Raw genomic sequence first — 25,021 nt, 5'->3', positions numbered from 1 at the left:
AGAGAGAGAGAAAATGAGAATAAGAATGAATATATATATATATATATATATATATATATATATATCTCCCATCTACTGGTTTATTTCCCAAATGCTTACAACAGCCAGGGTTGGGTCAGGCCCACCAGGAACTCAAACTTGGTGTCCAATGTGGGTGACAAGGGCCACTACCTGCTTCTTCCCAAGGTGCACAAAGGCAGGAAACTAAAATAGGGAATGAATCTGAGACTCAAACTCTGGCCCTCCATTATGGGATGTGGCTGTCCCAAGTGGTATCTCAACCCCAAAGTTAAACACCTGCTCCATGTGCTGCAAACAACAGTGTATCCATTTATAAAACAGGTATGGAACACTAAGGAAAAATAATCAATAAATGTTTGGTGACAAAGAAAAATGACTGAGAAATTAGAAACGGGACCTAAAATTGCTATATTCTGATTTTACAAACACACATATTCAAAAGTAACCTGAAGATTGCTAAGAGACTAAATTTCAAGAATGATAAATACCCATTTACCATTTACAGATATTTACGAAGAATTGCTTTTAATTTACTTGAGAGAGAAGATAGAACTGGTATTCAATGGTTCACTCCCCAAATGCCCAAAACTTGTGCCAAGCTGAAACCAAGAATCTGAAACTCAATCCAGGTCTGCCATATCTGTAGCAGGAATCCAAGTAACTAAGCTAATACTGTTAACTCCGAGGGTCTGCACTGGCAGGAAAGTGGAGTCAAGAGCCAGAGCAAGGAATCACACCCAAGCACTCCGCTGTGAAACACAGGGTCTCTCAACCACTAGTCTACATGCTTGCTCCCAAATTATTTTATCACATATTTTTAAATGTTTCAAATTATCACTACTTACATATTTATTTATAGATATGTTTCCATATCTTGCACTCAGAAAAATAAAAACAAAGCAAAGTCAAACAACAAATAAACACAGCTCTCCAAATAAACTGATGGCCAGGGGAAGAGAATATGTTATTCAGTTGGATGGTGTACAAATCTACACTCTGCAAAAATAATCTTGATCTAATTTTTAGAACTACCCATTTTTAGCTTGGTGTCCCAATTATACGACAGAGACATGAAAAAAAGGCAAATAATATGGAGACAATGTTTAGTAAATAATGCTTAAAAACTTTATGACCTGAAACTTAACCAAATAATTAAGATAATTTTTATATTAAAAGAACCATCTTAAAGACATGAGTATATTTCCATCTATTTAAGGGTAACCCTGTTTTATGAAGATCTTTCAAGACTGGAAAAACACCTGCAGTAACTTATATTTAAAAATTTTTAAATGCGTCAATTACATTTTGAAATGTCAAGCAGAATTAAAGGAAATCTAAAGTTATGATCTTGAGACCAGACTTCTCATTGGTAATCTCAGCTGTTGTCAAACCAGGCTTTAAATAACATCATGTAATTACCTGTGTTTATATCCTCTGCAATTTCCAGATCTTCTATTTTAATCATATGATCTAACATCTCTATAAAATGATCTCTGATTTCCTCAGCTGATTCATCACCAAATTTATAATCACATAACATGACAGCAGACCCAGGAATGGGGACAAAAACTCGATGAGGGAGGATGTGGAATTCTTTTTCAGAATCTAAAAAGAGAAGGAATGTAATCAATATTTAGACAGGTCCGTCACTGGTATCTGTACGTATTTTAGAAGTGTATGACAAATCTTACAGAAATTAAGCTAAAAAGTCAATGCTTTTTCATTGCTGACTGGCCACCCACAATGTTGCTCTTACTGAATTCTACCTGAACTCAACAGCCCTGGCCTCTGCAAGGGACCCAAATGAAACTCCTATGAAACTTACAAACATATCACTGCCTTCAAATAAGGACCCATTTTGTTCTATCATAGAACACTTGGCGTTGTTCTAGATATTATTGTCCTACTTGTTTAACTTTCTGAGAACATTGAATTTTATAACCAAGTTTTCCCTTCTTCATACAAGTGTGGAGAAAAATTAGTGGCTTGCCTACCTCAAAGGTACAGGACAGGAAAGCAAACATTTTTGGACAACTGTCACTGCTGACTTCATCCTACTAACTGTAGCCCCCTCCCAATATCGAGCGTGTTTCGGACACCTTCTGGGTAGCAACCTCATCTTGCTTTGCTTTTCATCTTCCCTTTGCCTCTTTGTTTTGTTTACTTTTCTCTTACACACTTGTAGTATCTCTTCATAAACTGCCTTTAAGTCATTTTTAGCAAAAAGAATCTGAATCTAAATAATGAAAAGTGTATTTCATGATCCTCTTTAAATATTTATAAACTAGAATATATTCCCCCAATTTCTGTCACTAGTTCACATGAACACATAATATTATTTAGTTCAAAACTATGATTCCAATGGAACTATAAGATAAAGATATGTGTATAGAATGGCCTCTGTCAGCAACTTGTAAGATTTAAAAGCTACAAATACAAAGATTAAGTAAAAAATAAGAGTTCATCTTAATCTGTCAAGAATCTAGTGGTAATGTCATGGTTACAAACAGAGGAAGATGTACAATGCTTAAAGCGTCCTAAGAAATGCCATGACTTATACTTAGTTTTCCTTCCAGTCTGTACATTATCTTGTTTGCATATGAGGAATGGAGATTAATGTTACTCTTTGACCAGACTGCCTCCCAGCTGTGGAATTAAGTACTACAACTTGTACTACAGCACATAAGTTGTCTATAGACTGAAATTACAATATTTTATTTTGAGCCAGTCACTTGAAACAGAAATAGTGCTATGATGTGCATGTGTGATTGGCAGGAAAAACTTCAAACCATTTCAAACACTATCAACTCTACATTTTCCTATAAAAGAGTAACATGCTATGAAATCAAACACTGAAGAATTGGTGACAATATACTTCAACTACTCATTGAAAAAGAAGCAGTACTTTTTACTTTCAAATTAAAAAGTTAAGTTAGCAACTCAGTACCTAAATAAAACCAAATTTTCTAGTTGGTTTGAAGTTGAAAGTGGAAGGAGGGATCATTTGGAAAAACACATCTCAAAATCAAAATAGTATTCCAAAGAATATTCTTTTAGGGAATTCCCCATAGAGGAGTACCTCAATTGAACATCACTTCAGGAAGTTCAAAACAGAGAAAGGAATTTTCAGCCTAAGTCAGTGTGGTAAGAACTGGGTTTCTGCTGGCTAGAAAGAGAATTCTGGCTCACACTGCAGTATTACAGAAACTTTATAGACTAGGCAACACCTGAGCTGAATCTCAAAAGCACCTGCACACAGCAGTGGTGCCCAGAGCAAAACCACAGGCACAGGCAAGGAGGATTACAAACGTTCTCAGAGGACAAGTGGCGGGAACGGATTTTGATGCAGGGACGCAGGAGATAAGATATTCCACAATTAGTGACGTCAATTTTCACAATGAGTAGGTCATTGCTGACAGTAAGCTGGGCAGGACTGAACGGCTTACAGTGCATAATTAAGGTCTGTAACACGAGCTTAGGGAAATCATGTGGTTAGTAAATGGAATCGCAGCATTCTTTCTGAATTATGAGGGTATAGCTTCAAAAAATAGTCATTATTATAATTCTCTTTTCAAGTAAAAAATATTTTCAATACAAATTGTTGATATGGTATAAATTGATAATATTTCCCAAAAAATCGAATAGTTATTAAAGGGTAAAACATTATGACTCAGCCTTTTTTAAGCCAAATAAAGTCTGTTTAGAGTAATAGCTGAGAAGTATATAAAATATTATGGTCTACAGAGAATCTGCTATAAAATGTTCAACACTAATAAACTAATAAATATTTTGATTATGCCTAAATTCTTGAAAAAACTCATTTAAAAAAAATTTGCTTTAAACCGCCACCATAGTTTACTCATTCTAGCAGGGGCAGTTCACTCAGAATTAATGCTTTAAAAATTCTCCCTGGAAATGTTAAATTTTGGCAGATTTGCTATTATCAAGTGCTCAAAAAATTTTTGGAGGGCAGAAGCAAATGAAAAGTTTTCATTTAATAACAAAGACAAAAGATGACACCGTTTTAAATGATAGGTATACAGCTATAAAATATGATATATCCAGTATATCTTCACATCCAATACTACATCAATTGAACACATGCAAAAAAAGTACTTATGTTATACTCATAACTTTTTTTTCTGGCATTTCATTCAAAAGCAGATCTTCAAATAGTATTTCACAACGATCGGCAACTGTGTTCAATATGTCTCTCTTCACTGCCTAAGGAAAACACAAAAACAAGCATAAACACAGGAATAAATAAAATACTTCAGATTTATGGTACTTAATTTCCAAAAAACACACAACTTGTTTCCCAGTACAATCATATCCACTAAATAACTGATACATATCATTTTTATTATCATTTATTTAGTATGATTAATACAATTTAATGACAAATCTGCCCAGACATCTCAACAGTAAAAGAAAACCAAGTGAATGAAGCTTCATTTAACTTTTGTTTTCATTTAAACAAATGATGCTACTGCTCTAAATTAAGAAATATATTACTATGATAGAAATGCCAGTAATTTTTTAAACTTATGAATTATATAGTTTATAGAATACTACCCTAATAAACTAGTTCCTATTAATACTTTCATTTTTATTTAAAAAGTTCAATTTCTCACAAAAGAAATAACATGTGCTAGTACATAACAATTAAGGAGCACGTACTACAAGCTCTCATTTGTCTTATTCCAGTTATTCCCTTTTGTACCTGCACAGCATCTTTAACCTTGGGCTTACTGCTGTGAAGGTAAGCTCTGCACTTAACCGCACCCTTCAGGTTTACAGAACCACTGCAGATCTGGACTGCGGCCGTCGATCTGTGGTCTGAACTCAGCAGCTGAAAGACAAAATCTGTTTAAGTCCTAACAAACATCAATTACTGACTATAGGAAACATTTAAACATTATATAAGCCTCTTCTGGATAGGACTGTAACTACTCCAAGTATTTGAAAATATTCTCCATAAATTATTCAAAGGCCTTCATAACATTCTTTATGAATTATTTTACTGTACACTAAAAAAATTACATGACTACATATAAATTTTTTACTAATATAACCATCTAAAATACCAGTGTTCATTCAAGATATTCATTAAAATGCATTTTCTGAAGATTACTCAGATAAGTACTGTGAAGATAAATAAACTAGAGTACTTCAAAAATTTGTAGGAAGTGAAATTAAAAGAAGTTTATTTTGGTACAAAAACATTTTGAAATCCATGAATGATTTTTTCACATTATACATGTTCCATAAATTTTTTGAAGATCCCTTGTATACATGGATTTCAAAAAAATTTTTTTAAAGATTTATTTATTTTATTTGAAAGATCTACAGAGAAACAGAGAGAGCCAGAGAGATCTTCCATCCACTGGTTCACTCCCCAAACGGCCACAACAGCGGGAGCTGGGCCACACCAAACCCAGGAGCCAGGAGCTTCTTCCAGGTCTCCCACATGGGTGCAGGCGCTCAAGCACTTCTGCCATCTTCCGCTGCTTTCCCAGGTGCATTAGCAGGGAGCTGGACCAGAAGTGGAGCAGCCGGGAATCGAACTAGCGCCCATATGGGATGACATCACTGCTGGTGGTGGCTTAAACTACTACACCACAGCACAGGTCCCCAAAAATTTTTACACCAAGATAAACTTATCTTTTAATTCTATTTTCTATGAGCTTTTTGAAGTCTCCTGGTATAATCAATGTAGTAAGAGACACCAGGTGTCCAAAAGAAGAAATATATGCCCCAAAATAACCAGAATACAAGGTAATATGTAATAAATATGGTAAAATCACAAAACATGCACTTGCATTTATTTATACATGTCCAACTCATAATTTTCATATACTCATCTCAGAGCAAAGACAAAGCAAACCAACAAAGGCACCATAAAAATGTTATCAGTAAGTATAAGCAGCCACTTTTTTTTAAAGATTTTATTTCTTTATCTGAAAGGCAGAGTTAGGGAGAAGGAGAGATACAAGAGAGAGATCTTCCATCGACTGGTTCACTCTCCAAATGGCTGCAATAGCAAGGGCTGAGCCAGGCTGAGCTCAGCAGGCAGAGGCTTCATCCAGGTCTCCCATGTGGCACAGGCGCCCAACCACTTGGGCCATCTTGTGCTGCTTTCCCAGGTGCATTAGCAGGGAGCTGTATCAGAAGTGGAGCAGCTGGGACTTGAACCAGGGCCCATATGGGATGCTAGCATCGCAGGCAGCAGCTTTACCTGCTATACCACAGTGCCAGCCCCAAGCAGTCACTTTTCACCTCACAAACCCATCTCTTGTGGTCTGAGAAGTGTTAGTGCCTGCTTGGTTTTCTGGTATTACATAGATATTTTTAACCTGATCATCCTAGTAAGTGCCTAAGCAGAGAGCACTGGAACTTTATAGGTACTACTAGAGAGGCCAGTACTGTGGTGCAGCAGGTTAAGCTGTTGCCTGTGACACTGGCATCCCATATGAATGCTGGTTCGAGTCCTGGATGCTGTACTTCTAATCTAGCTCCTTGCTAATGTGTATGGGAAAGCAGTGGAAAATGATCCAAGTGCTTGGGCCCCTGCCACCCATGTGGCAGACTCAGATGGAGTTACAGGCTCCTGGCTTCAGCCTAGCTAGCCCTGGCTTTTATGCCCATTTGGAGAGTGAACCAGCAGATGAAAGATCTTTCTCCCTCTCTCCTTGTCTTTCAAATAAATCTTTAAAAATAAATAAAAGTACTACTAGATGCTGATAATCACAATGGAAACAAAAACTATAAAATTTTAATTATAACTATAATTATAAAAAACTAAAAAAACAAAAACTATAAAATTTTAATTATAATTTTGATTCAAAAAAAACAAAACAGAATATAAGAAAGTAATTTAAGTATACTTGGAAATCATTCTACAATATGGTCAATCCTGAAGAACAAAAAGAAACTCCTACAACTAGTCAAGATAAAATAAGAAAAAATAGTGAAGGTTGCAATAGGAAGCATCTGAATACTAATCACAGCACCAATAGTCAACGTCTAAGGTAATTCAGACAAAGGCTAGTTTTTTAAAATATCAAGGTCTTGTTGGCAAAAATGTGTCACAGATCAAATAGGTCCCAGATCCATTACAAAAATGTCTATCATCAAACCAAGCAGCAAGGTGGCAATGCTGACCCTGTATCTGGAATAAGCATCCTATGACGCTGCAGAGTTCACCAATAATGAATAAGGTTGGGGTGATAGAGGGGTATGGGCTTCCCTTACACACCCTACCAATATTTTCTGGAAACAAAGATCTATTTTGATAAGTAATATCCCCTTTTAACTACCCAATATACAATTTACAATATATAAGATTCATAATACTTATGAGAACCCAAAAGTCAATGAGAAAATGGAATTATCCTAAATATGGGGGGGCAGGCATTTGGTACAGCAGTTATAACAGACACTAGTGCCTGGGGTACAGTTCCAGCTCTACTTTCAATTCCAGTCAGCTAATGGGTAGCCTGGGAAACAGCAATGAAGGCTCAAATAGTTGGGTGCTACCACCCACATGGGAGACCTGGACTAGGTTCAAGGCTCTTGGCTCTGGTCTAGCCAAGCCCCATGTGTTGCAGGCAGTTGAGGAGTAAACTAGCAGATAAAAGATCTTTTTTTCTGCCCCTCTCTCTCTCTCTCTCTCTCTCGGTTTCTTGTCTTTCAAATAAAAATGAAAGCATACACACACACACACACACACACACACGCCTATAGGCAGGTGTTTGGCCTAAAGATAAAGCTACCGCTGAGGGACACTCCACATCGGAGTTCCTAGGTTTCAGTCCTGGCTCTGCTCTGGATTCTAACTTTCTGCAAATGCACACCCTGGAAGGGAGCAGTGGTAACTCAGCAACTGGGTCCCTGCCACTCACATGGGAGACCTGGATTGAGTTCCGAGTTCCCAGATCCAGCCTGGCCCAGACCTAGCTATTGGGAACACCTGGAACTCAAGAGTGAACTGGGAGATGTCTGTTGTCTCTCTGCCTCTCAAATTAATCAACCACAAATAAATATAAACTTCATTTCACAACATAAACTACGAAAGTTCAAGACACTTTCAAGACAATAATATCATGTAGTCTATCCCTAAAGAACTACATGTCCTGGAAATTAAACCATGTCAATCAAGTTGTAAGATTTTTTAAAATTAGAAAACCAGGGGCCAGCGTAGTGGCATAACAGGTTAAGCTGCCACCTGCAATGCCAGCATCCCACATCAGCGCTAGTTTGACTACCAGCTGTTCCACTTACAATCCATCTCTCTACTAATGTGGCTGGGAAAGCCCAAGCATTTGGGCCCTTGTCACCCACATGGGAGACCCGGAAGAAGCTCCTGGCTTCTGCCTGGCTCAGCCCCAGCTGTTCTGACAATTTGGAGAGCAAACCAGCGGAAGGAAGATCTCTCTCTGTGTGTCTCCTCTCTCTAACTCTGCCTTTCAAATAAAAAGAAATCTTAAAAACAAAACAATTTTTAAAAAAGATTAGGAAATAAAAGAAATCAGAAGGAGTCAAATCAGGACTAAGGTGGACACCTGCTGATTTCCCATAGAACCTCTCACAAACATTGCCCTTGTTCACCAAGAACATTGTTGTGGTGGAGACAGACTCTGAGTGACACTTTCCTGGTAGCGTCTCTGCCAGAATCTTGGCTAATTCTCTCCAAACACTCTCATAAGAAGCAGATGCTACTGTTCTTTGACCTCCAGGAAGTCAACAAGCAAAATGCCTTGAGTATTCCCAAAAACTGGTGCCATGATCTTTGTTCTTGACAGCTGTTTTTGCTTTGACTAGACCAATTCCACCCTCGGTAGCCACTGATTTATGTTTTGTCTTCTGGATCACAGTGGTAAAGCCAAGGTTCATCTCTGGTTACAACGATTTGAAGAAACTCTTCAGGATCTTGATCTCACGTGTTTAAAACTGTAACTGAAAGCTCTGCACTTTTCTGCAGCTGATCTGTGTGCAGCAGTTTTGGTAGCCACAAAGCAGAAGTTTGCACCACTTTCTCAGTAAGAGTTGGATAAGCTGAACCACCTGAGATGTCTATGGTGCTGGCTATTCTGCTTAAATCACCAGTCCTCTTCAACTGGGCCATGAACAAGATTAAGCTTTTCCTCACAAACTGATGTGTATGGTCTGCCACTGTGGGCTTTGTCTTCAACATCACTTCAAACCTTCTTAAAACAGGTTATTTGTTTGTAAGCTGCACCTTTCTTTGGGGCACTGTCCCAATAAACATTTAGTAAATTTCAATGACTTCACCATTCTTCCGATCGATGTTTGTTCTTGCTTCAGTTTTAACAGAAGACAAGTTGCCTGTGGGGAGCAACTGAGACTAGACTAAGTTACTGGAATTAAGACTTATTCTGTGCATCTGCTCTCCCACAATATGGCGCTGGGAGGAGCAAACAACTACACAGCTGCCTCATCAGTTTGACTGATAAGCTGCAGGAGCTGATCCTGCTCCTGATTGGAGGAGAGCAGCGTGCTCGGCGTGTGGGTAGCAGAGTTGGGATTGGTGGAAGAGGACTATAAAGGAGGAGAGAGACAACATGCACCAAGAACATCTGAAGGAACATCCGGATAACATCTGAGCAGCCCCCGAGAGAGCCGGCCGGCGGTGTGTCACTCCTCCGCGGAAGCGGGGAAAGCGGCGGGGGGGTGCCGCCCCTCCACGGAGGTGGAGGGGCTGACAGCCAACCCGGGAAGGGCCAAGCAGACAAAAGAACAGCGCAGGGTCCTGTGTCGTTCCTCCGCGAATGGGGGAGCGACAGTCGCTCAATAAGGGGTTATATTCAAACTGAAGTCCTATCTTAGTGCCTCAAATTACATCCTTTTCAGACATGTTATAACAAGCTAATATACACTTATTTGGGTGCAAAAAACTTTTGAAATCCATGAAATTTCTTTTCTTAATAGACATTTTCCATAAACATTTTTTAAAAGATTTATTTTATTTATCTGAAAGAGTTACAGAGTGAGGTAGAGACAGAGAGGTCTTCCATCCGCTGGTTCACTCCCAAGAACTGCACTGATCTGAAGCCAGGAGCCAGGAGCTTCTCCAGGTCTTCCACGTGGATGCAGGGGCTCAAGGACTTGGGCCATCTACTACTGCTTTCCCAGGCCACAGCAGAGAGCTAGATCGGAAGTGGAACAGCCGGGACTAGAACCGGCATCCATATGGGATGCCGACACTTCAGGCCAGGGCGTTAAGCCGCTGTCCAACAGCACTGGCCCACCATAAACTTTTTAAGATCCCTCATATATAATAACATTATGTATTGATTGGGCACTGATTTCCAAAATAGACTAAAATAAGACTACGAACATGTCTCATACTCACACACACACACACGCAAACACCAAGTAAAAGAGTTTTAAAGAACATAGGACTTGGGGCCAATGCTGTGGCACAGCAAGTTAACGCCCTGGCCTGCAGTGCCAGCATCCCATATGGGTGCTGGTTCAAGACCTGGCTGCTCCACTTCCGATCCAGCTCTCTGCTGTGGCCTGTGAAAGCAGTGGAGGATGGCCCAAGGCCTTGGGCCCCTGTACCCATGTAGGAGACCCCGAGGAAGCTCCTGGCTTCAGATTGGTGCAGCTCCAGCCATTGTAGCCAGTTGGAGAGTGAACCATCGGATGGAAGACCTCTCTCTCTCTCTGCCTCTCCTCTCTGTGTAACTCTTTCAGATAAATAAATAAATCTTAAAAAAAAAAAAAAATTGGACTCATTCTTTTTTTCTGTTGAAAAAGTAGTTGGATTATATAAATGCAAACTCCTCCTGGTTACTTGGACATGGGAACAATTGTCTTAGAAATGAAAATTCTATGAGACTGATAAGGTATTCTGTAAAAGTAAAGATTCCTGTGGCTATGGTGAACAAATGGAATAGCAAAAGTGGTGGCAATTGAGCTAGATCTTAATGTACGGTAGATTTTAACTATCTTGGCATTAGAATCACAATGGCAAGACTCTTGGTTCAAGAAAAAGTGTAAACAGAAAATGAACAGTAAGAGAAAATAAGAATGAAAAGCTATTCTGAGACTCTAAAGAGCCTAACTAGTCAATATAGAGCAATTAAGGAAATCTGAGCAAGAATAACACCATCTGTGCATGACCCTTATATATACTCAATCGTTTATGAAAAAAATTAATGAATAAATGAATGGTAATTGATTTTGAAAAAACTTGAGGTTATATACAGGATAAAGCATAAACGTGAAGAAATTCCAAGAAATGTAACAATTAACAACATAAAGGTTTTCAGAGAAAATAATCATTTTGGGCAAGAATGTATACATGGAGCAAGCCCAGGTAAGAGTCAATCGTGGGAGCAGCATTGTGGCACAGTGGGGTAAGCCACCACCTGTGCTGCCAACACCCTGTATCAGAGCACCAGTTCGAGTCTGGTCTGCTCCACTTCCAATTCAGCTCCCTGCTAACTGCAAGGCAGAAGAAGATGGCCCGAGTACTTGGGCCTTTGCCACCCACGTGGGCAACCCAGATGGAGTTCCTGCTTTCTGGATTTGGCCTTGCCCAGTTCTGGCTGTTGTAGCCATTTGAGAAGTGAACAAGCAAATCAAAATTTCTCTCTTTCCCTTCTGTTCTGTCACTCTGCCTTTCAAATAAATAAAAGAAAATTTTAAAAAGTAGTAAACTGAGGACCCGAGCCGTGGCATAGTGGGTAAAGCCACCACCTGCAGTAGGCATCCCATATGGGTACCGGTTCAAGATCCGGCTACCACACTTCTGATCCAGCACTCTGCTGTGGCCTGAGAAATCAGCAGAAGATGGCCCACATGCTTGGGTCCCTGCACCCCTGTGGGAGACCTGCAAGAAGCTCCAGGCTCCTGGTTTTGGATTGGCCCAGCTCTGGCCATTGCGACCATTTCAAGGAGTGAACCAGCAGTTAGAAGAGCTCTCTCTCTGTTTCTGCCTCTCTATAACTTTGCCTTCCAAATAAATAAATTAAAAAAATGTAGAAAACTGCAATTAAAAGACATATATTTTTAAAAAGAGTTACTTGTGTTAGTCTAGGTAAAATAATACTGTTGTAAGGCTAGTAACAGAAGGAATGTAAGGGAAATAAAAGATATGTGTAACACTGAAAGAATCAGTAAGACTATAGTAGAAGGAAAGTGGCACCAAGTATTTAGGATACTACTATGACTTGGATTGGGTGTGGTTCCCAAGGATCCATGAATTAAATGGAGATGTAGTCCTCACTGTGGCTTTGGCAGTATTGAGGTAGGACCTTTCAATAAGAGATGAGGACAGGTGGGAGGCTCTTAAGGCAATGGGGAATGTGCCCTCCATCCTATTGTCTGGTTTCCTGTTTTAAGATGTGATCCTCCCACCAATGCCATCCACCAGAGTCTGATGCACGCCAAGAGGGCTTCTCAAGTACTGAGCCAATGCCAGCACCCTGTCCTCCAATCTTCAGAGCTGAGAGCTATATAAACCTCTTTCCTTCATAAAGTTAGACTGCCTCAGGCATTTCATACGGCAACAAAAAAACTTCAAAATTTCCATCTAGGTGACCAATGGAATCAGACGAAAAATATATTACACTATATCATATTAAACTTTACTACAACAATTTCTCTCTCACACTACTGACTTGTATTCTTCTCTCTATATTCTCATATTCTGTATGTTCCCCAATAGTAATTTTATCACTAAAATAATTACAACCAAACTTTAATAAACCAAAAGGTAAGCCTGAAAAATAAAGAGCATGTAAGCAGAGGAATAGGCAGCCCTAAAACAAAACACATTTCTAAAATCAAAACAAAGGTATATCATAAGCCAAACTGCTTTTAACTCTAAAAACATACAAGTCTTGGTAGTATTTCTCTGCTTCAAAGTTCAGTATAATACTGACTTTAAAAGCTTCTTACAGGCCGGCGCCATGGCTCAATAGGCTAATCCTCCGCCTAGCGGCGCCGGCACACCGGGTTCTAGTCCCGGTCGGGGCGCCAGATTCTCTCCCGGTTGCCCCTCTTCCAGGCCAGCTCTCTGCTGTGGCCCGGGAAGGCAGTGGAGGATGGCCCAAGTGCTTGGGCCCTGCACCCCATGGGAGACCAGGAGAAGCACCTGGCTCCTGCCTTCGGATCGGCGCAGTGCGCCGGCCGCAGCACACCAGCCGTGGCGGCCATTGGAGGGTGAACCAACGGCAAAAGGAAGACCTTTCTCTCTGTCTCTCTCTCTCACTGTCCACTCTGCCTGTCAAAAAAAAAAAAAAAAAAAAGCTTCTTACAGACACAGTTCTGTTATTTCAACTCTGGTTTGTTCCCTATGATAATTTTGGGTAGGATTAAACACAAAGGCATGCATACTGTTAGGAATAATTAGTTTTTGTTTTTGTTTTTGTTTTTTATAATTTGAAAGGCAGAGGGAGAAGGGTGGAGAGAGAGAAAGAGAAAGAGACAGAGAGAGAGCACACGACAGAGAGCGCTCTATCCAATGGTTCACTCCCAAATGCCTCCAATAGCTAGGGTTGGGCCAAGTTACAGCCAGGAGCTCAGAACTCCACCAAGGTCTGCCACATAGATGGCAGGAACCCAAGCACTTGAACCATCATATGCTGCCTCCTTGGTGTGCACTAACAGGAAGCTGGATCTGAAATGGAGTAGCCAGAACTCAAAACAGCACTCTGATATGGGATGCAGGCACCCCAAGCGGCAACTTAACCTGCTGTGCCAAATACTTGCCCCTAATTAATGCTCCTAAGTTCTTATTCTTCAAATTACTGAGCTTTAAATTTCCAAAGAAATTTATAATATAAAACAATAGTAGGAAACATAAAACTTGTTAATTAGTACTTTGTGATTTTTATCCAAAGACAGTATAAATCTATTTCAAATTAAGGATATAACTCTTGACATACCTGTGTACATATTTTATTTTTAAGTTTTTAAGAATTGCAACTGTACTTATAAAACCCACAACTCAGGGGCAGCTGTTGTGGCACAACACCTGCATTCCACATCACAGTGCCAATCCAGGTGCTGGCTACCCCATTTCTGATTCAGCTTCCTGCTAATACATCCTAGGAGGCAACAGAGGATGGCTCAGGTACTTGGGCACCTGTCACCAACATGGGAGATCTGGATGGAGTCCCAGGCTCCTGGCTTTGGCCTGACCCAGCCCTGGATATTGCTGGCATTTGAGGAAGGAACTAGTAGACAGAAGGTCTTTCTCTAGTGGATAGGTCTTTCTCTTTCTGTCTGTCTCTCTCTCTCTCTCTTTCAGGTAAATGAATAAAAAAAAACTTTTAAAAAATCCCAGAATTAAAAATATTTACATACAAGTACGTGCACATATACATATGTGTGTATATATATTTAGAATTGCTATTTACTTGATATTAAAGTATTAATAGACTTGAGGCAAAAGATCCAAAAAGGCTTCATTAAAATTACTTGGGGATATTTTTCCACTAACTGGAGACTATACATTCTCTTACGTCTCTAAAATTGTTTTATTCTCTAATTACAACCATTAAAACAGAATCAAATTCTTTAGTTATTCTAAGAAATGTATTTTAAAAAGTGCAATTTTAAAATATTTACCAGCTGTGTTAGCACTCTGACATCAAAAGAATGACCAGATGCTTGGGTATTTCCTCTAGATGACTTTTTCTGAAGAAACACAAAAACAAGACTGTTGAGATTTTAAGCAGAACATGAAAGACAATTTAGGAACCACCCTATATGTACACTAAATAACAGAGTAAAAATAAGCCATAATTTATTTTGTTTAGTTTCTTATACGGGTATGTTACTTTACAATATATTCCATATTAATCAATATGTACTCTGTGGGCCAAATCCACATTGCCAGCTGTCTTTGTAAATAAATTTTTACTGAACACAAACATGATCATGCATTCACACATCATCTCTGCCAGTTTTTGTGCTACAAGAGGAAAGATATAGACCACACAGCCTCCAAAGTCTAAAATACTCGCCGCTTCACTCTAGGGAGCTTTCTAGCCCCTGCACTAAAGGGAGAGATCACCAAAGCCTGTTCCTGCAAGTCAAAGCCGTTTCAGAAGCCCTCAGATGCCACGCTATCAAACGGCTGCAGTCACCCTCCAAAACACTATCAGGGAAGCACAATACGCAGGCTTTAGTTTTAAGTTAGCAATTCACAATATGGAGGTAAGGTGGCATTTAGATGACATTCTGATGTAACATCCTAGTTATATCAGAAATCCCACCAATTTCTGGGAAAAACATTTGTCCTTTAAAAAGACTTCAGAAATGAAAAGTAGATGAAATCTATTCTCATGCAGGCGAGAATTAAAAAGGAGTCTTTTTCTTTAAGTATAAATAATTGTATAAAATTATTTTCTCTTAATTCACCTGTCCTTCTAATAGGTCACAATCTTCATCTTTCACTTGTCCATTTATCAAATATACTCCATTTTCTATTTGCTTGGCCCAGCGTGTGAGTCCATTCTTAAAAGAAACACAACATGGAAAGCTTTCAGGTATGATACCATCTCAATCAAACTCCTCAGATTCTACTTTTTTCCATCTAATACATTAAATATTAAACAGCCCTTAGTATCACTAATGCAGTACTTAAAACCAGTCTCATAAATTAAAAAAGAGTAGCTCCAATACTTTGCACTTTTTCCATATTTATTAATAGTTTTTCTGATCTTTATCCCAAACCAACATTTACTCCAGACTCAGGACATTGATTAACTATATGATTTCAATAAAATAAAATTCAATATGCCCCAGTATCTTTTTTTAAACAAAAGGTGAGAATAGGAATCTCTAACAAGTTTATAAAGTAGCATACATGATTACAGAAGAAAAATAAGGAACCAACAGAAAGCCAGATGACTGAAAAATATAGCTCCATACATAACTATATTTTACATAGGCTAATAAACACTTACTGAGCGGTTATTATGCTAAATATATTAGTATTATGACATCTCTAAAAATTCATAATTAGGGTATGATAGTAAGCTACTCACTCATATAACACCATAATAAAGAGAATGTAATTTTGGAGGAGTATAAAATGAATGGCACTGACAACCAGAGTAAGAGCAGATCTCCCACTCAGCAATCATTGAAGCAATCATTTTACTCTGATACCTTCATATTTTTTTCCAGAGTGTAGCTGATAGAAGTGGTAGAAAGTGGGATGTGAATATTAATGTGAACAGTACCCTCCAAGGAAAGCCAGGAGGCTGACAGTCCATTTTGATACTTCCAATCTGCAGGCCTTGCTGAACTCTAGCAATAAAGGGAAAAAACAAAATATGATGTGGTTTAGATAAAATATATGGATTAATAAAACATTATTAAGTATACAAACTAACAATTCATTCAAGCTGATATTCAACATATTTGGCCTGGCCAAATTCCTTGATCCCAGGGCTGCAGATTAGAACTGAATAAAAAGTAAAGGGTACATTAAGCTCAGTCCTCCTCAGTAAAACCTAAGCAACCCTCCTCCTGCCCCTACCACAAGCAGTAGGCAGAAAAAGAAGAGGTTTCATGGCTAGGATTCTGACGTGTCCTCTGGGCCTCTAGCTGAAGCGGAAGCTTCAGCAGTGTCACTTCTGAAGGTTCTGATGTGAAGCAAATGGTCACGGTGCCACTACCCACGGCCAGAGGGTCAGTTTTATCTCATCCTTGCCGGAAGTACTTCATAGACACTTTTTCCCTGTCTTCAGACACCTTAACAAAATGCTAATCTAGGTTCTGTGGCATCCCTATAGCGCATTTTTACCAGTCAGTGCAGCTCTCAAATGTCCTCAGTCACTTTCAACTATTAGTCTCCCACATATAAAGCCAAACACAAAAGCAAGGCAAAAAGAGCTTAACACAAATATTTTAACAACTGAAGAAAAAAGTTCATTATCTGTAATCAAATTAATCAGATTTCAAATAAAAACTACAGGTGGCTGAGGATACCAACAGCAAATGATGGCACTGGAAATTACTAAAACAAATTTGAATTTGAATTTAAAAGTAGAAACCTCTATAAGGAGTCATTTTTCTTACCTTTGGATCGTGGACATCGTAAGTTCGACAAACTATTCTTTATTAATTAAGGACAGAAATGACCTTAATTTTTGGTAATCAACAGAGTATAACCCATCAAAACATAAATGCTTGTGTCCAAGAGTTCCTACAAAATCATAACTTTATTAACTTCAAGACATATAAACATGTGTATACATGTGTACAATTATATATGTGCATTCACACATACATAAATCGTTCTGACTATACTGCTTGAAAGCAATTACCTGCTGTTTATCAACCCTGTTAATCATAATGATAGAATGGAAGCACTTGTGAAACTTTCTTCAAATATGCACCCTCCAAAACAAAACAGGGTGCTATCTTAGACAGCATCAACTTCACGAATGCTGACTGGGTCGAAAGGCTTGCAAACCAAACATTCCACTTAGTACCAAAGAAGCTAACAAGCCATTTTCTGCAGGCATGACTGCTTTCTGAATTTTGTCTCCTGACACTCTAGGTACTGAGCACTTGGACTGCGTCACTCTCTTGGTGAGGCTGTGCTGGCCAAGTGCAGAACCAGAGAGGCCCTGAAAATGATTTCAGTGGTACAGCAACAGAGACAAAAGCCTAAGAACTCCTTGGATGTCCTACACCTTAAAGCACAGCACACCCGTGCTTTGAACTGCATATTCTATCTATAAGTGAAGGTGAGGACTTCAATATAAAACATGATTTTGCCAAAACTATCATCTGGGATTTTCTCTTTTTGTGCCTAGAACATACAGGAGTAGAAACCTAGGAAAGGATCCAGAAGCCTAAATCCTCTGCTTTCTCTCAAACTCTTTATAACACTGGAACTCAACTTAATAGCCAATATTATTACTTTTTATTACTGGCAGCATTAATTATATGTTATGGAAACCTATGCCTATTTTAAAAACAAAGATGATTTAAATAATATGTATGGAGGAGAAAAACCCTTGAGGACACACTGTTTTGTTACCATACACTCTTAACCATAAGCACCTAAACAAAAGATACTTTTTTGTAGAAGAGCAAATGTGCAGGGCTACTCTTTCTGAGACCTCCTCCTCTGTGAAATTCCACAGTCTCTTTCTACACACGGACTTTTCCACAGCAAATATGAGCTGAAAGAGAGAAAAACACACATCAACTGAATGCAGAAATGAAAAAAAAAAAATCAAAGATGAGTGTGGAAAAAGGTAACTGCAATGTCCCTAAGCTCCCATCTAGCTATAAAACATAAAACTTGGGTTTTAAATAGAGAAACATAATTCAGTGTCGTTAATGACTAACTGAACATGAAAAATCAATGGCAGGCAACTAGCATTTACATGAAATGTAGACATTTTATTTTATTTAGAAGGAGAAAATGTTATCTACCCAAAACTTCTGGTGAGTTCAATCAAGAAATTCACCAAAAGGAAATGTCACGAAGTTATTTATTTGTAGCAAATAAGACCATGGGGAATGGTTTCCAGCCCTGTGGCTCCCCAAGCCAAAGGAAACAGGTATCTTTTATTCTAGGGGAAAATGAATACATAAGAGGGAAAGCTTTTGTCATTGCATTTAGGGGTGGTTACGAGTTCAAGCACGCCCAGCTGAGAAACATACCTTGACAGGGATCACGTGTTACGCTAGTATGGTTTAAGCTCAATTGGAATGAAGCTCTTACTACTAAAATGAAGCAAACAGCCACCCTTCAATGTTTTTCTACCCATCTGTGCAGGCCTTGCCCATACAGTAGGGATCCCTCCCTGAACGCTAACGGAAAATCCGACAAACAACTTCGGGGAACATCAGGTGCTTTAGAAGCTTTAGGGTCTGGAAGCAGAAATGAGTCATGACAAGAACATTAGCAGGTGATAAAATGACAACTGATTTTAAGTACAATAACAGAGCCTGTCACCACCCAGCATTTCAGATTTAAATGTCACAAAAAACTAAGGCAATAGGTGAAGACACACAAAATATATTAATCACATAAATGAAAAGTAAAAAAGTCCTAACAATTATAAATTTGTCAGAAATAAGAATTATAAAATACATATTTGATACAGGGGAGCACATAAACTTGGTTCTAATCTATTACCTAATTCACATGGTCAAAAAAAAAAAAAAACTTTTCAGAAGAGATACAATTTTCTTGTTAATATCAAAAGAAATTTCTCATGCTAGCCTAACGGTGGGTGCCAGTTCATGCCACAGTTTCAATCTCGCTCCCTGCTAATTGCCTGGGAAAGCAGCAAAAGATGGCCCAAGTGTTTGCACCGTTGCCACCTACGTGGGAGACCTGGATGAAGCTCCTGGCTTTGGCCTGGCCCAGCTCCAGCTGTTGTGGCCATCTGGGGAGTGAACAAGCAGATGCAAGAGCTCTCCCTCCCTCTCTCTCTGTCTCTCTGTAACTATGACTTTCAATAAATCAATCGTAAGAAGAAAAGAAATTTCTCCTCAAAAGAAAATAACTACTAAGGGGGAGAAAAGTCATTCAGAATTAAAATCTGAAAATAAACAGGTTGTAGAACTTAAAAAAGGGAGAGAACATAAACACAATATTATATAATACAAAAAAACCAAGTTCTTAATCATAAACCTTTTAGGCTAAACTGGTAAGCACTACCAGTTATTACGGTCATTTCTTATAGCGTCTGTTAATGCCAGGGCAATGTTTCCTCTTTCTTCCTTCCCTCCCATTGCTGCAAATATCAAGGGCTTTAGGGTAGGATAGAAGTTACAAAACTAGAAGAATCAAGCATGTGGGTTCTACACTGCACACTTTGTATCTGCAAAAGTTATTGGGCAACTTTATGAGGTTTTGTACTTCTCAAGATGATCCGGCCCCCTCTCTAGGGGTGTGACATTCTTTGGAAGGCTCACTGGGGTCCTGAGGGATAAGAAGTGAAAGCTGACTACACACAGTTGGTACTAGATTCGAGTTTCAGGAAAAACAGCTTCTGGGCCTTTGCATTTACTTTTAGACTAAGCTATTCAATTTTCTGGTACAATAATAAAACAAGACATGAAACAGTTACTCTGTCCAAGAGTAAGTATTCAATTGTTGTTTATGTTTTACTCTCAGAGTCTTGAGAGAATTTAACAGAAGGTGAAGAATATCAGCAACTATTAATGTCTCTCACATTACAACAATCACTTGGTACTAAATGGAAGATATAGCAGAAAACTATCACAGGAGAAAAACTGTTAAACTACCATAACTCGTTTCATACTGCTAAGGAATGACCTTTAAAATAAAGACAACTTTAAAATATGTAGTTTTGAAAATAAATATTTACATTTATGACATTCGAGATATTCAAGCACCTGGATGGGAAAAGCTGTTTTAACAAAATCACAGCATGAAAAACACATAATGGAGCACTAACCTGACAAGGCTAAGATCACTACAAAGTCACATAATCAATTAAAAACAGCAACTCTGATCGTATTAAGAATTTTTAGTGTAGTAAACTTACTCTGCGCAGGGCATTTTGAAAATCATTTGCCAGTTCTAAAGTTGTAATAATAAAAACTCCAAGAACTAAAAGTCCCCCTGGTAGCATTCTGGACACCTAAAAACAGAAGCGAGCATTAGCTAAGATAAGCATTCTATATGAAACTTTCTGTTTGAGAAACTAAGTATCAAATCAGCAAACACCTACTGAGCACAAACTACATGCAGAGCAGGAGGCTGGGGCTTTCATAAGGACTTAGGTTAAAATACTAATAGGGGCCGGCACTGTGGTGCAGCAGGGAAAGCCACTGCCTACAGTGCCAGCATCCCAGATGGGCACCGGTTCAAGTCTCGGCAGCTCCAAGTCTGATCCAGCTCTCTGCTATGGCATGGGAAAGCAGTGGAAGATGGCCCAAGTCTTTGGGTCCCTGCACCCACGTGGGAGATCTAGAAAAAGCTCTGGGCTCCAGGCTTCGGACTGGCCCAACTCTGGCCACTGCGGCCGCCTGGGGAGTAAACCAGAGAATAGAAGACCTCTCTCTCACTCTGCCTCTGCCTGTGTAACTCCGCCTTTCATTTGAAATAAATAAATCTTTCAAAAAATACCAAGTAACAGATGATAATGAATAAAGAATGAGCAATCTTCCCAGACTCTTTAACTTTTTACCTTAAAACTACTTTATCTTCTAAAATGTTTCAACAGCTATCCATTATCAGCTAATAGAATAAAGGTTTTACCTTAGACTGATGTTTCAGATTTTCTAAAACCTTGGCCATTCTGATGTTAAGAGGTTCATTAGACATTACTTTTCCTGAGATATTTAAGTATCAGTCAAAAAATACTGCTTTCCACACATTTCCTGACTTTTCTCTCTTCTTTTATTTATTTATTTGAAAGGCAGAGTTCCAGAGAGTGAGACACAGAGAGAGAGAGAGATCTGAGATCTTCCATCTACTGGTTCACTCCCCAAATGACCGCAACAGCCAGAGCTGGGCTGATCAGAAGCCAGGAGCTTCCTCTGGGTCTCCTACAAGAATGCAGGGGCCCGAGCACTTGGGCCATCCTCGGCTGCTTTACCAGGCTCACTAACAGGGAGCTGCATCAGAAGTGGAACAGCCAGGTCTCAAACTGGTGCCCACAGGGGATGCCAGCAGCTTCAACTGCTATGCCAAAGGGCCAGCCCCAATCTGACGTTTCATAACTCTGTGCCTTTATTCTCCTGTTTTTTTCTCTTCTACTCATCTGAACTCCATTGGAAACCTCAAACTCAGCTTCAGGAAGCTGCTCCCATAACCTGTTGATCTCTGAGCTCCCACTGGACTTTGGTAGTTTTTCCCATGCACCTAACCACATAACCTTGTGTTATAGTTCTTTGTGACTTTACTAACTGGTCAAGGAGCTCCTTGAGGGAAGAAGTAATTCTTACTCACCTTTGTAGCCTTAATGGAGGAACTCTGACTTGAAAATTGTTTTCTATTGTTGAGGTTTACCTCAAAAAAATTCTTTTGTTCAGCTGTGACTCGACAGGAACCAAAGAAGAGGTGACAATCTCTTCTCTGCATTTTATGGAGACTTACTTTCCCCACCTGTGTTAGCCTCTTAAAGCACTCCATCAGTTCTAAAAGGTCACAGGAAATGGTGACCTCAAAAATTTTAAACTATATACAGAAATTGGGCATTTATGCTGTATTCAGTCTTTCTTCACATTAAAGTAAGACTGAGGTGGGCATCATGGCACAGCAAACCACCAATTGGGATGCCTGCATATTAGATGCCTGGGCTCGGCCGGCACTGCGGCTCACTAGGCTAATCCTCCGCCTTGCGGCGCCGGCACACCGGGTTCTAGTCCCGGTCGGGGCGCCGGATTCTGTCCCGGTTGCCCCTCTTCCAGTCCAGCTCTCTGCTGTGGCCAGGGAGTGCAGTGGAGGATGGCCCAAGTGCTTGGGCCCTGCACCCCATGGGAGACCAGGAGAAGCACCTGGCTCCTGCCATCGGATCAGCGCAGTGTGCCGGCTGCGGCAGCCATTGGAGGGAGAACCAACAGCAAAGGAAGACCTTTCTGTCTCTCTCTCTCACTGTCCACTCTGCCTGTCAAAAAAAATAAAAATAAAAAAATAAAAAATAAATAGATGCCTGGGCTCAAGACCTGCCTCTGCTTCTGACCCAGCTTCCTGCTCATGTACACCCTGGGGGTAGGGATCAGATGATGGTTCAAGTACTTGGGGTCCCTGCCACACACAAGGGAGACCTGACAGAGTTCCTGGTTCTTGGCTTCAGTCTTGCCCAGTCCCAGCTGTTGCAGGAATTAGGGGAGTGAACCAGGAAGAGAAAGATGCTGCTCTTTCTCTCTCTCTCTGTTACTCTTTCAAATGAATGAATGTTAAAAATAAATAAGACTAGCCGGCGCTGCGGCTGACTAGGCTAATCCTCCACCTAGCAGCGCCGGCACACCGGGTTCTAGTCCCAGTCGGGGCGCCGGATTCTTTCCCGGTTGCCCCTCTTCCAGGCCAGCTCTCTGCTGTGGCCAGGGAGTGCAGTGGAGGATGGCTCAAGTCCTTGGGCCCTGCACTCGCATGGGAGACCAGAAGCACATGGCTCCTGGCTTCGGATCAGTGTGGTGCGCAGGCCGCAGCGCGCCGACTGCAGTGGCCACTGGAGGGTGAACTAATGGTAAAGGAAGATCTTTCTCTCTGTCTCTCTCTCTCACTGTCCACTCTGCCTGTCAAAAAAAAATAAAAAAAAAAAGGATTGTGATTTATCTATTGTCAAGATTGTAATTGATATTAGTTTCCCTTAGGTCTCAGGTCAGCTTGACCCTAGTAACCACATATTCCCCCTTCCCACAACCCTTGTGGTTTTTGCATTTATAAACCCTGTTGCTTTGAGCTTCAGGGTCAAGAGTTCTTTAGAGTACGAGCCATCTCTCTACTGCCGACAATAAAGGACCATCAAATTTTATCAATGTGTGGTGCTCCTCTGTTTGCACTTGCTAAGATACACCATACGTATATAAATTCATAGTGGATCAAAAGCAAATTAGAGTAAAAATGATTTATAAACTTATAAGAATTCAACTTAAAATATTCAAGACTGAAAAGGTGAAGAACACAATCTCAGGAAGAGTTAGGGAGAAAACTGCAGAGGAAACTCCACACAAATTAGAGGGACACTGTGGATCTATGTGGAGGGTGTAGATGTGCACAACTCAGTACCCTAGCAGCCAAGAGCCTTAGCACCAGCCTGGAGGGTAAGTGAGACCAGACTGCACCAGCACAAGCTACCAGTGATACAGATGTATAAAGAGACTGTCAGAGTCTGGCTTGTAGCCCTGTAGGGGACAGTATACCTACCAATTTATAGAGAGAATAAAAAGGGGCACATTTCTCTCTCCCCAACCACCCAGCACCAGCATCTTCTAATTAGCCGAGAGTGTACTGGTGCCATTTTGGACATACGTAACAGCTGTGTCAGCTTGTATCTGTGTGCCCAGCAACCAGCTGAGAGGAGATGCTGAGTCTGGCTGGGAGAACTGACGGGGGCTGGGTGTTCATGACTCTGGGAGCCTTGTGTGCTGGGACTGTGAAAACAGTGTGGCTGCATGGAAGGGCACAGGGTGTAGCTGGGTCAAAGCCACCACTTGCAAAGCTGGTATCCGATATGGATGCCAGTTCAAGTCTGGCTGTTCCACTTTTGATCCAGCTCGCTGATAATGTGCCTGGGAAAGCAACAGAGGATGGCCTGAGTCCTTGGGCCCCTGCTGCCTATGTGGGAGATCCAGAAGAAACTCCTGGCTTCTGGCTTTGGCATGGCCCAGTTTGGGCCATTACAATCATCTGGGGAGTGAACCAGCAGATGGAAGATCTCTCTTTATGTATCTCTCCCTCTCTCTTTCTGTAACTCTTTCAAATAAACAAATGCTTTAAAAATATGCTTTTTAAAAATAGTAACAGGGGCCGGCACTGTGGCACAGCAGGTTAAAGTCCCAGCCTGAAGTGCTGGCATCCCATATGCGTGCCGGTTCTGGTCCCAGCTGCTCCTCTTCTGTTCTAGCACTCTGCTATGGCCTGGGAAAGCAGTAGAAGATGGCCCAAGTCCTTGGACCCCCACACCCATATGGGAGACCCTGAAGAAGCTCCTGGCTCCTGATTTCGGATCAGCTCAGTTCTGGCCATTGTGGCCATTTGGGAAGTGAATCAGTGGATGGAAGAAGAATTCTATGTCTCTACCTCTCTGTAACTCTGTCTCTCAAATAAATAAAAATAAATCTTAAAAAAGATAACCTGGTTGGCATGTTCTGTGGCCCATTCTTCATCCACGTTATCCAACTGAGCTTTGGGATGTTTGGGATTCTCATTCTGTTCTTCTTTGGGTGGCGTTCTTGAGGCAAGAATCACATAATCCTTTTGGGAAGAACACTTTGAAACAAATTATGAACGCTTGTTAGAGCAGTATCTTGTTGAGGAGTTTGGCATCTTAGCTCTTACACAAAA

The 25,021-nt window shown here is 40.2% G+C and overlaps 1 protein-coding gene and 1 non-coding gene across 8 annotated transcripts in view; both read right to left on the bottom strand.

Annotated features, from left to right (window-relative positions):
* Positions 1-25,021, bottom strand: part of ODR4 (odr-4 GPCR localization factor homolog) — a 46,243-nt gene that overhangs the window by 10,924 nt on the left and 10,298 nt on the right. For 6 of the 7 annotated variants that reach the window (XM_089311995.1, XM_051821051.3, XM_089311997.1 and 3 more), the window contains 10 exons: positions 24,812-24,946; positions 20,553-20,648; positions 18,100-18,206; positions 17,092-17,128; positions 16,177-16,317; positions 15,424-15,519; positions 14,629-14,697; positions 4,745-4,873; positions 4,157-4,245; positions 1,441-1,628 (listed from right to left, as the gene is read on the bottom strand). In XM_089311995.1, coding sequence (XP_089168121.1) covers positions 1,441-1,628; positions 4,157-4,245; positions 4,745-4,873; positions 14,629-14,697; positions 15,424-15,519; positions 16,177-16,317; positions 17,092-17,128; positions 18,100-18,206; positions 20,553-20,648; positions 24,812-24,946 — 1,087 coding nt within the window. Of the gene's footprint in view, positions 1-1,440; positions 1,629-4,155; positions 4,246-4,744; positions 4,874-14,628; positions 14,698-15,423; positions 15,520-16,176; positions 16,318-17,091; positions 17,129-18,099; positions 18,207-20,552; positions 20,649-24,811; positions 24,947-25,021 lie in introns of those variants that run through there. The other variant, XM_089311998.1, reaches the window with a different exon arrangement.
* On the bottom strand, positions 22,043-22,161 carry LOC127483631 (small nucleolar RNA SNORA26). Its single transcript, XR_007910069.1, has one exon. It is a non-coding gene; the product is annotated as a small nucleolar RNA SNORA26 (small nucleolar RNA).

Source organism: Oryctolagus cuniculus, chromosome 13 (assembly GCF_051225735.1).
Source record: "Oryctolagus cuniculus isolate XC-2025 breed Fujian yellow rabbit chromosome 13, ASM5122573v1, whole genome shotgun sequence".
Taxonomy (NCBI): Eukaryota; Metazoa; Chordata; class Mammalia; order Lagomorpha; family Leporidae; genus Oryctolagus; species Oryctolagus cuniculus.
This window is presented reverse-complemented; position numbering and strand designations above follow the sequence as displayed.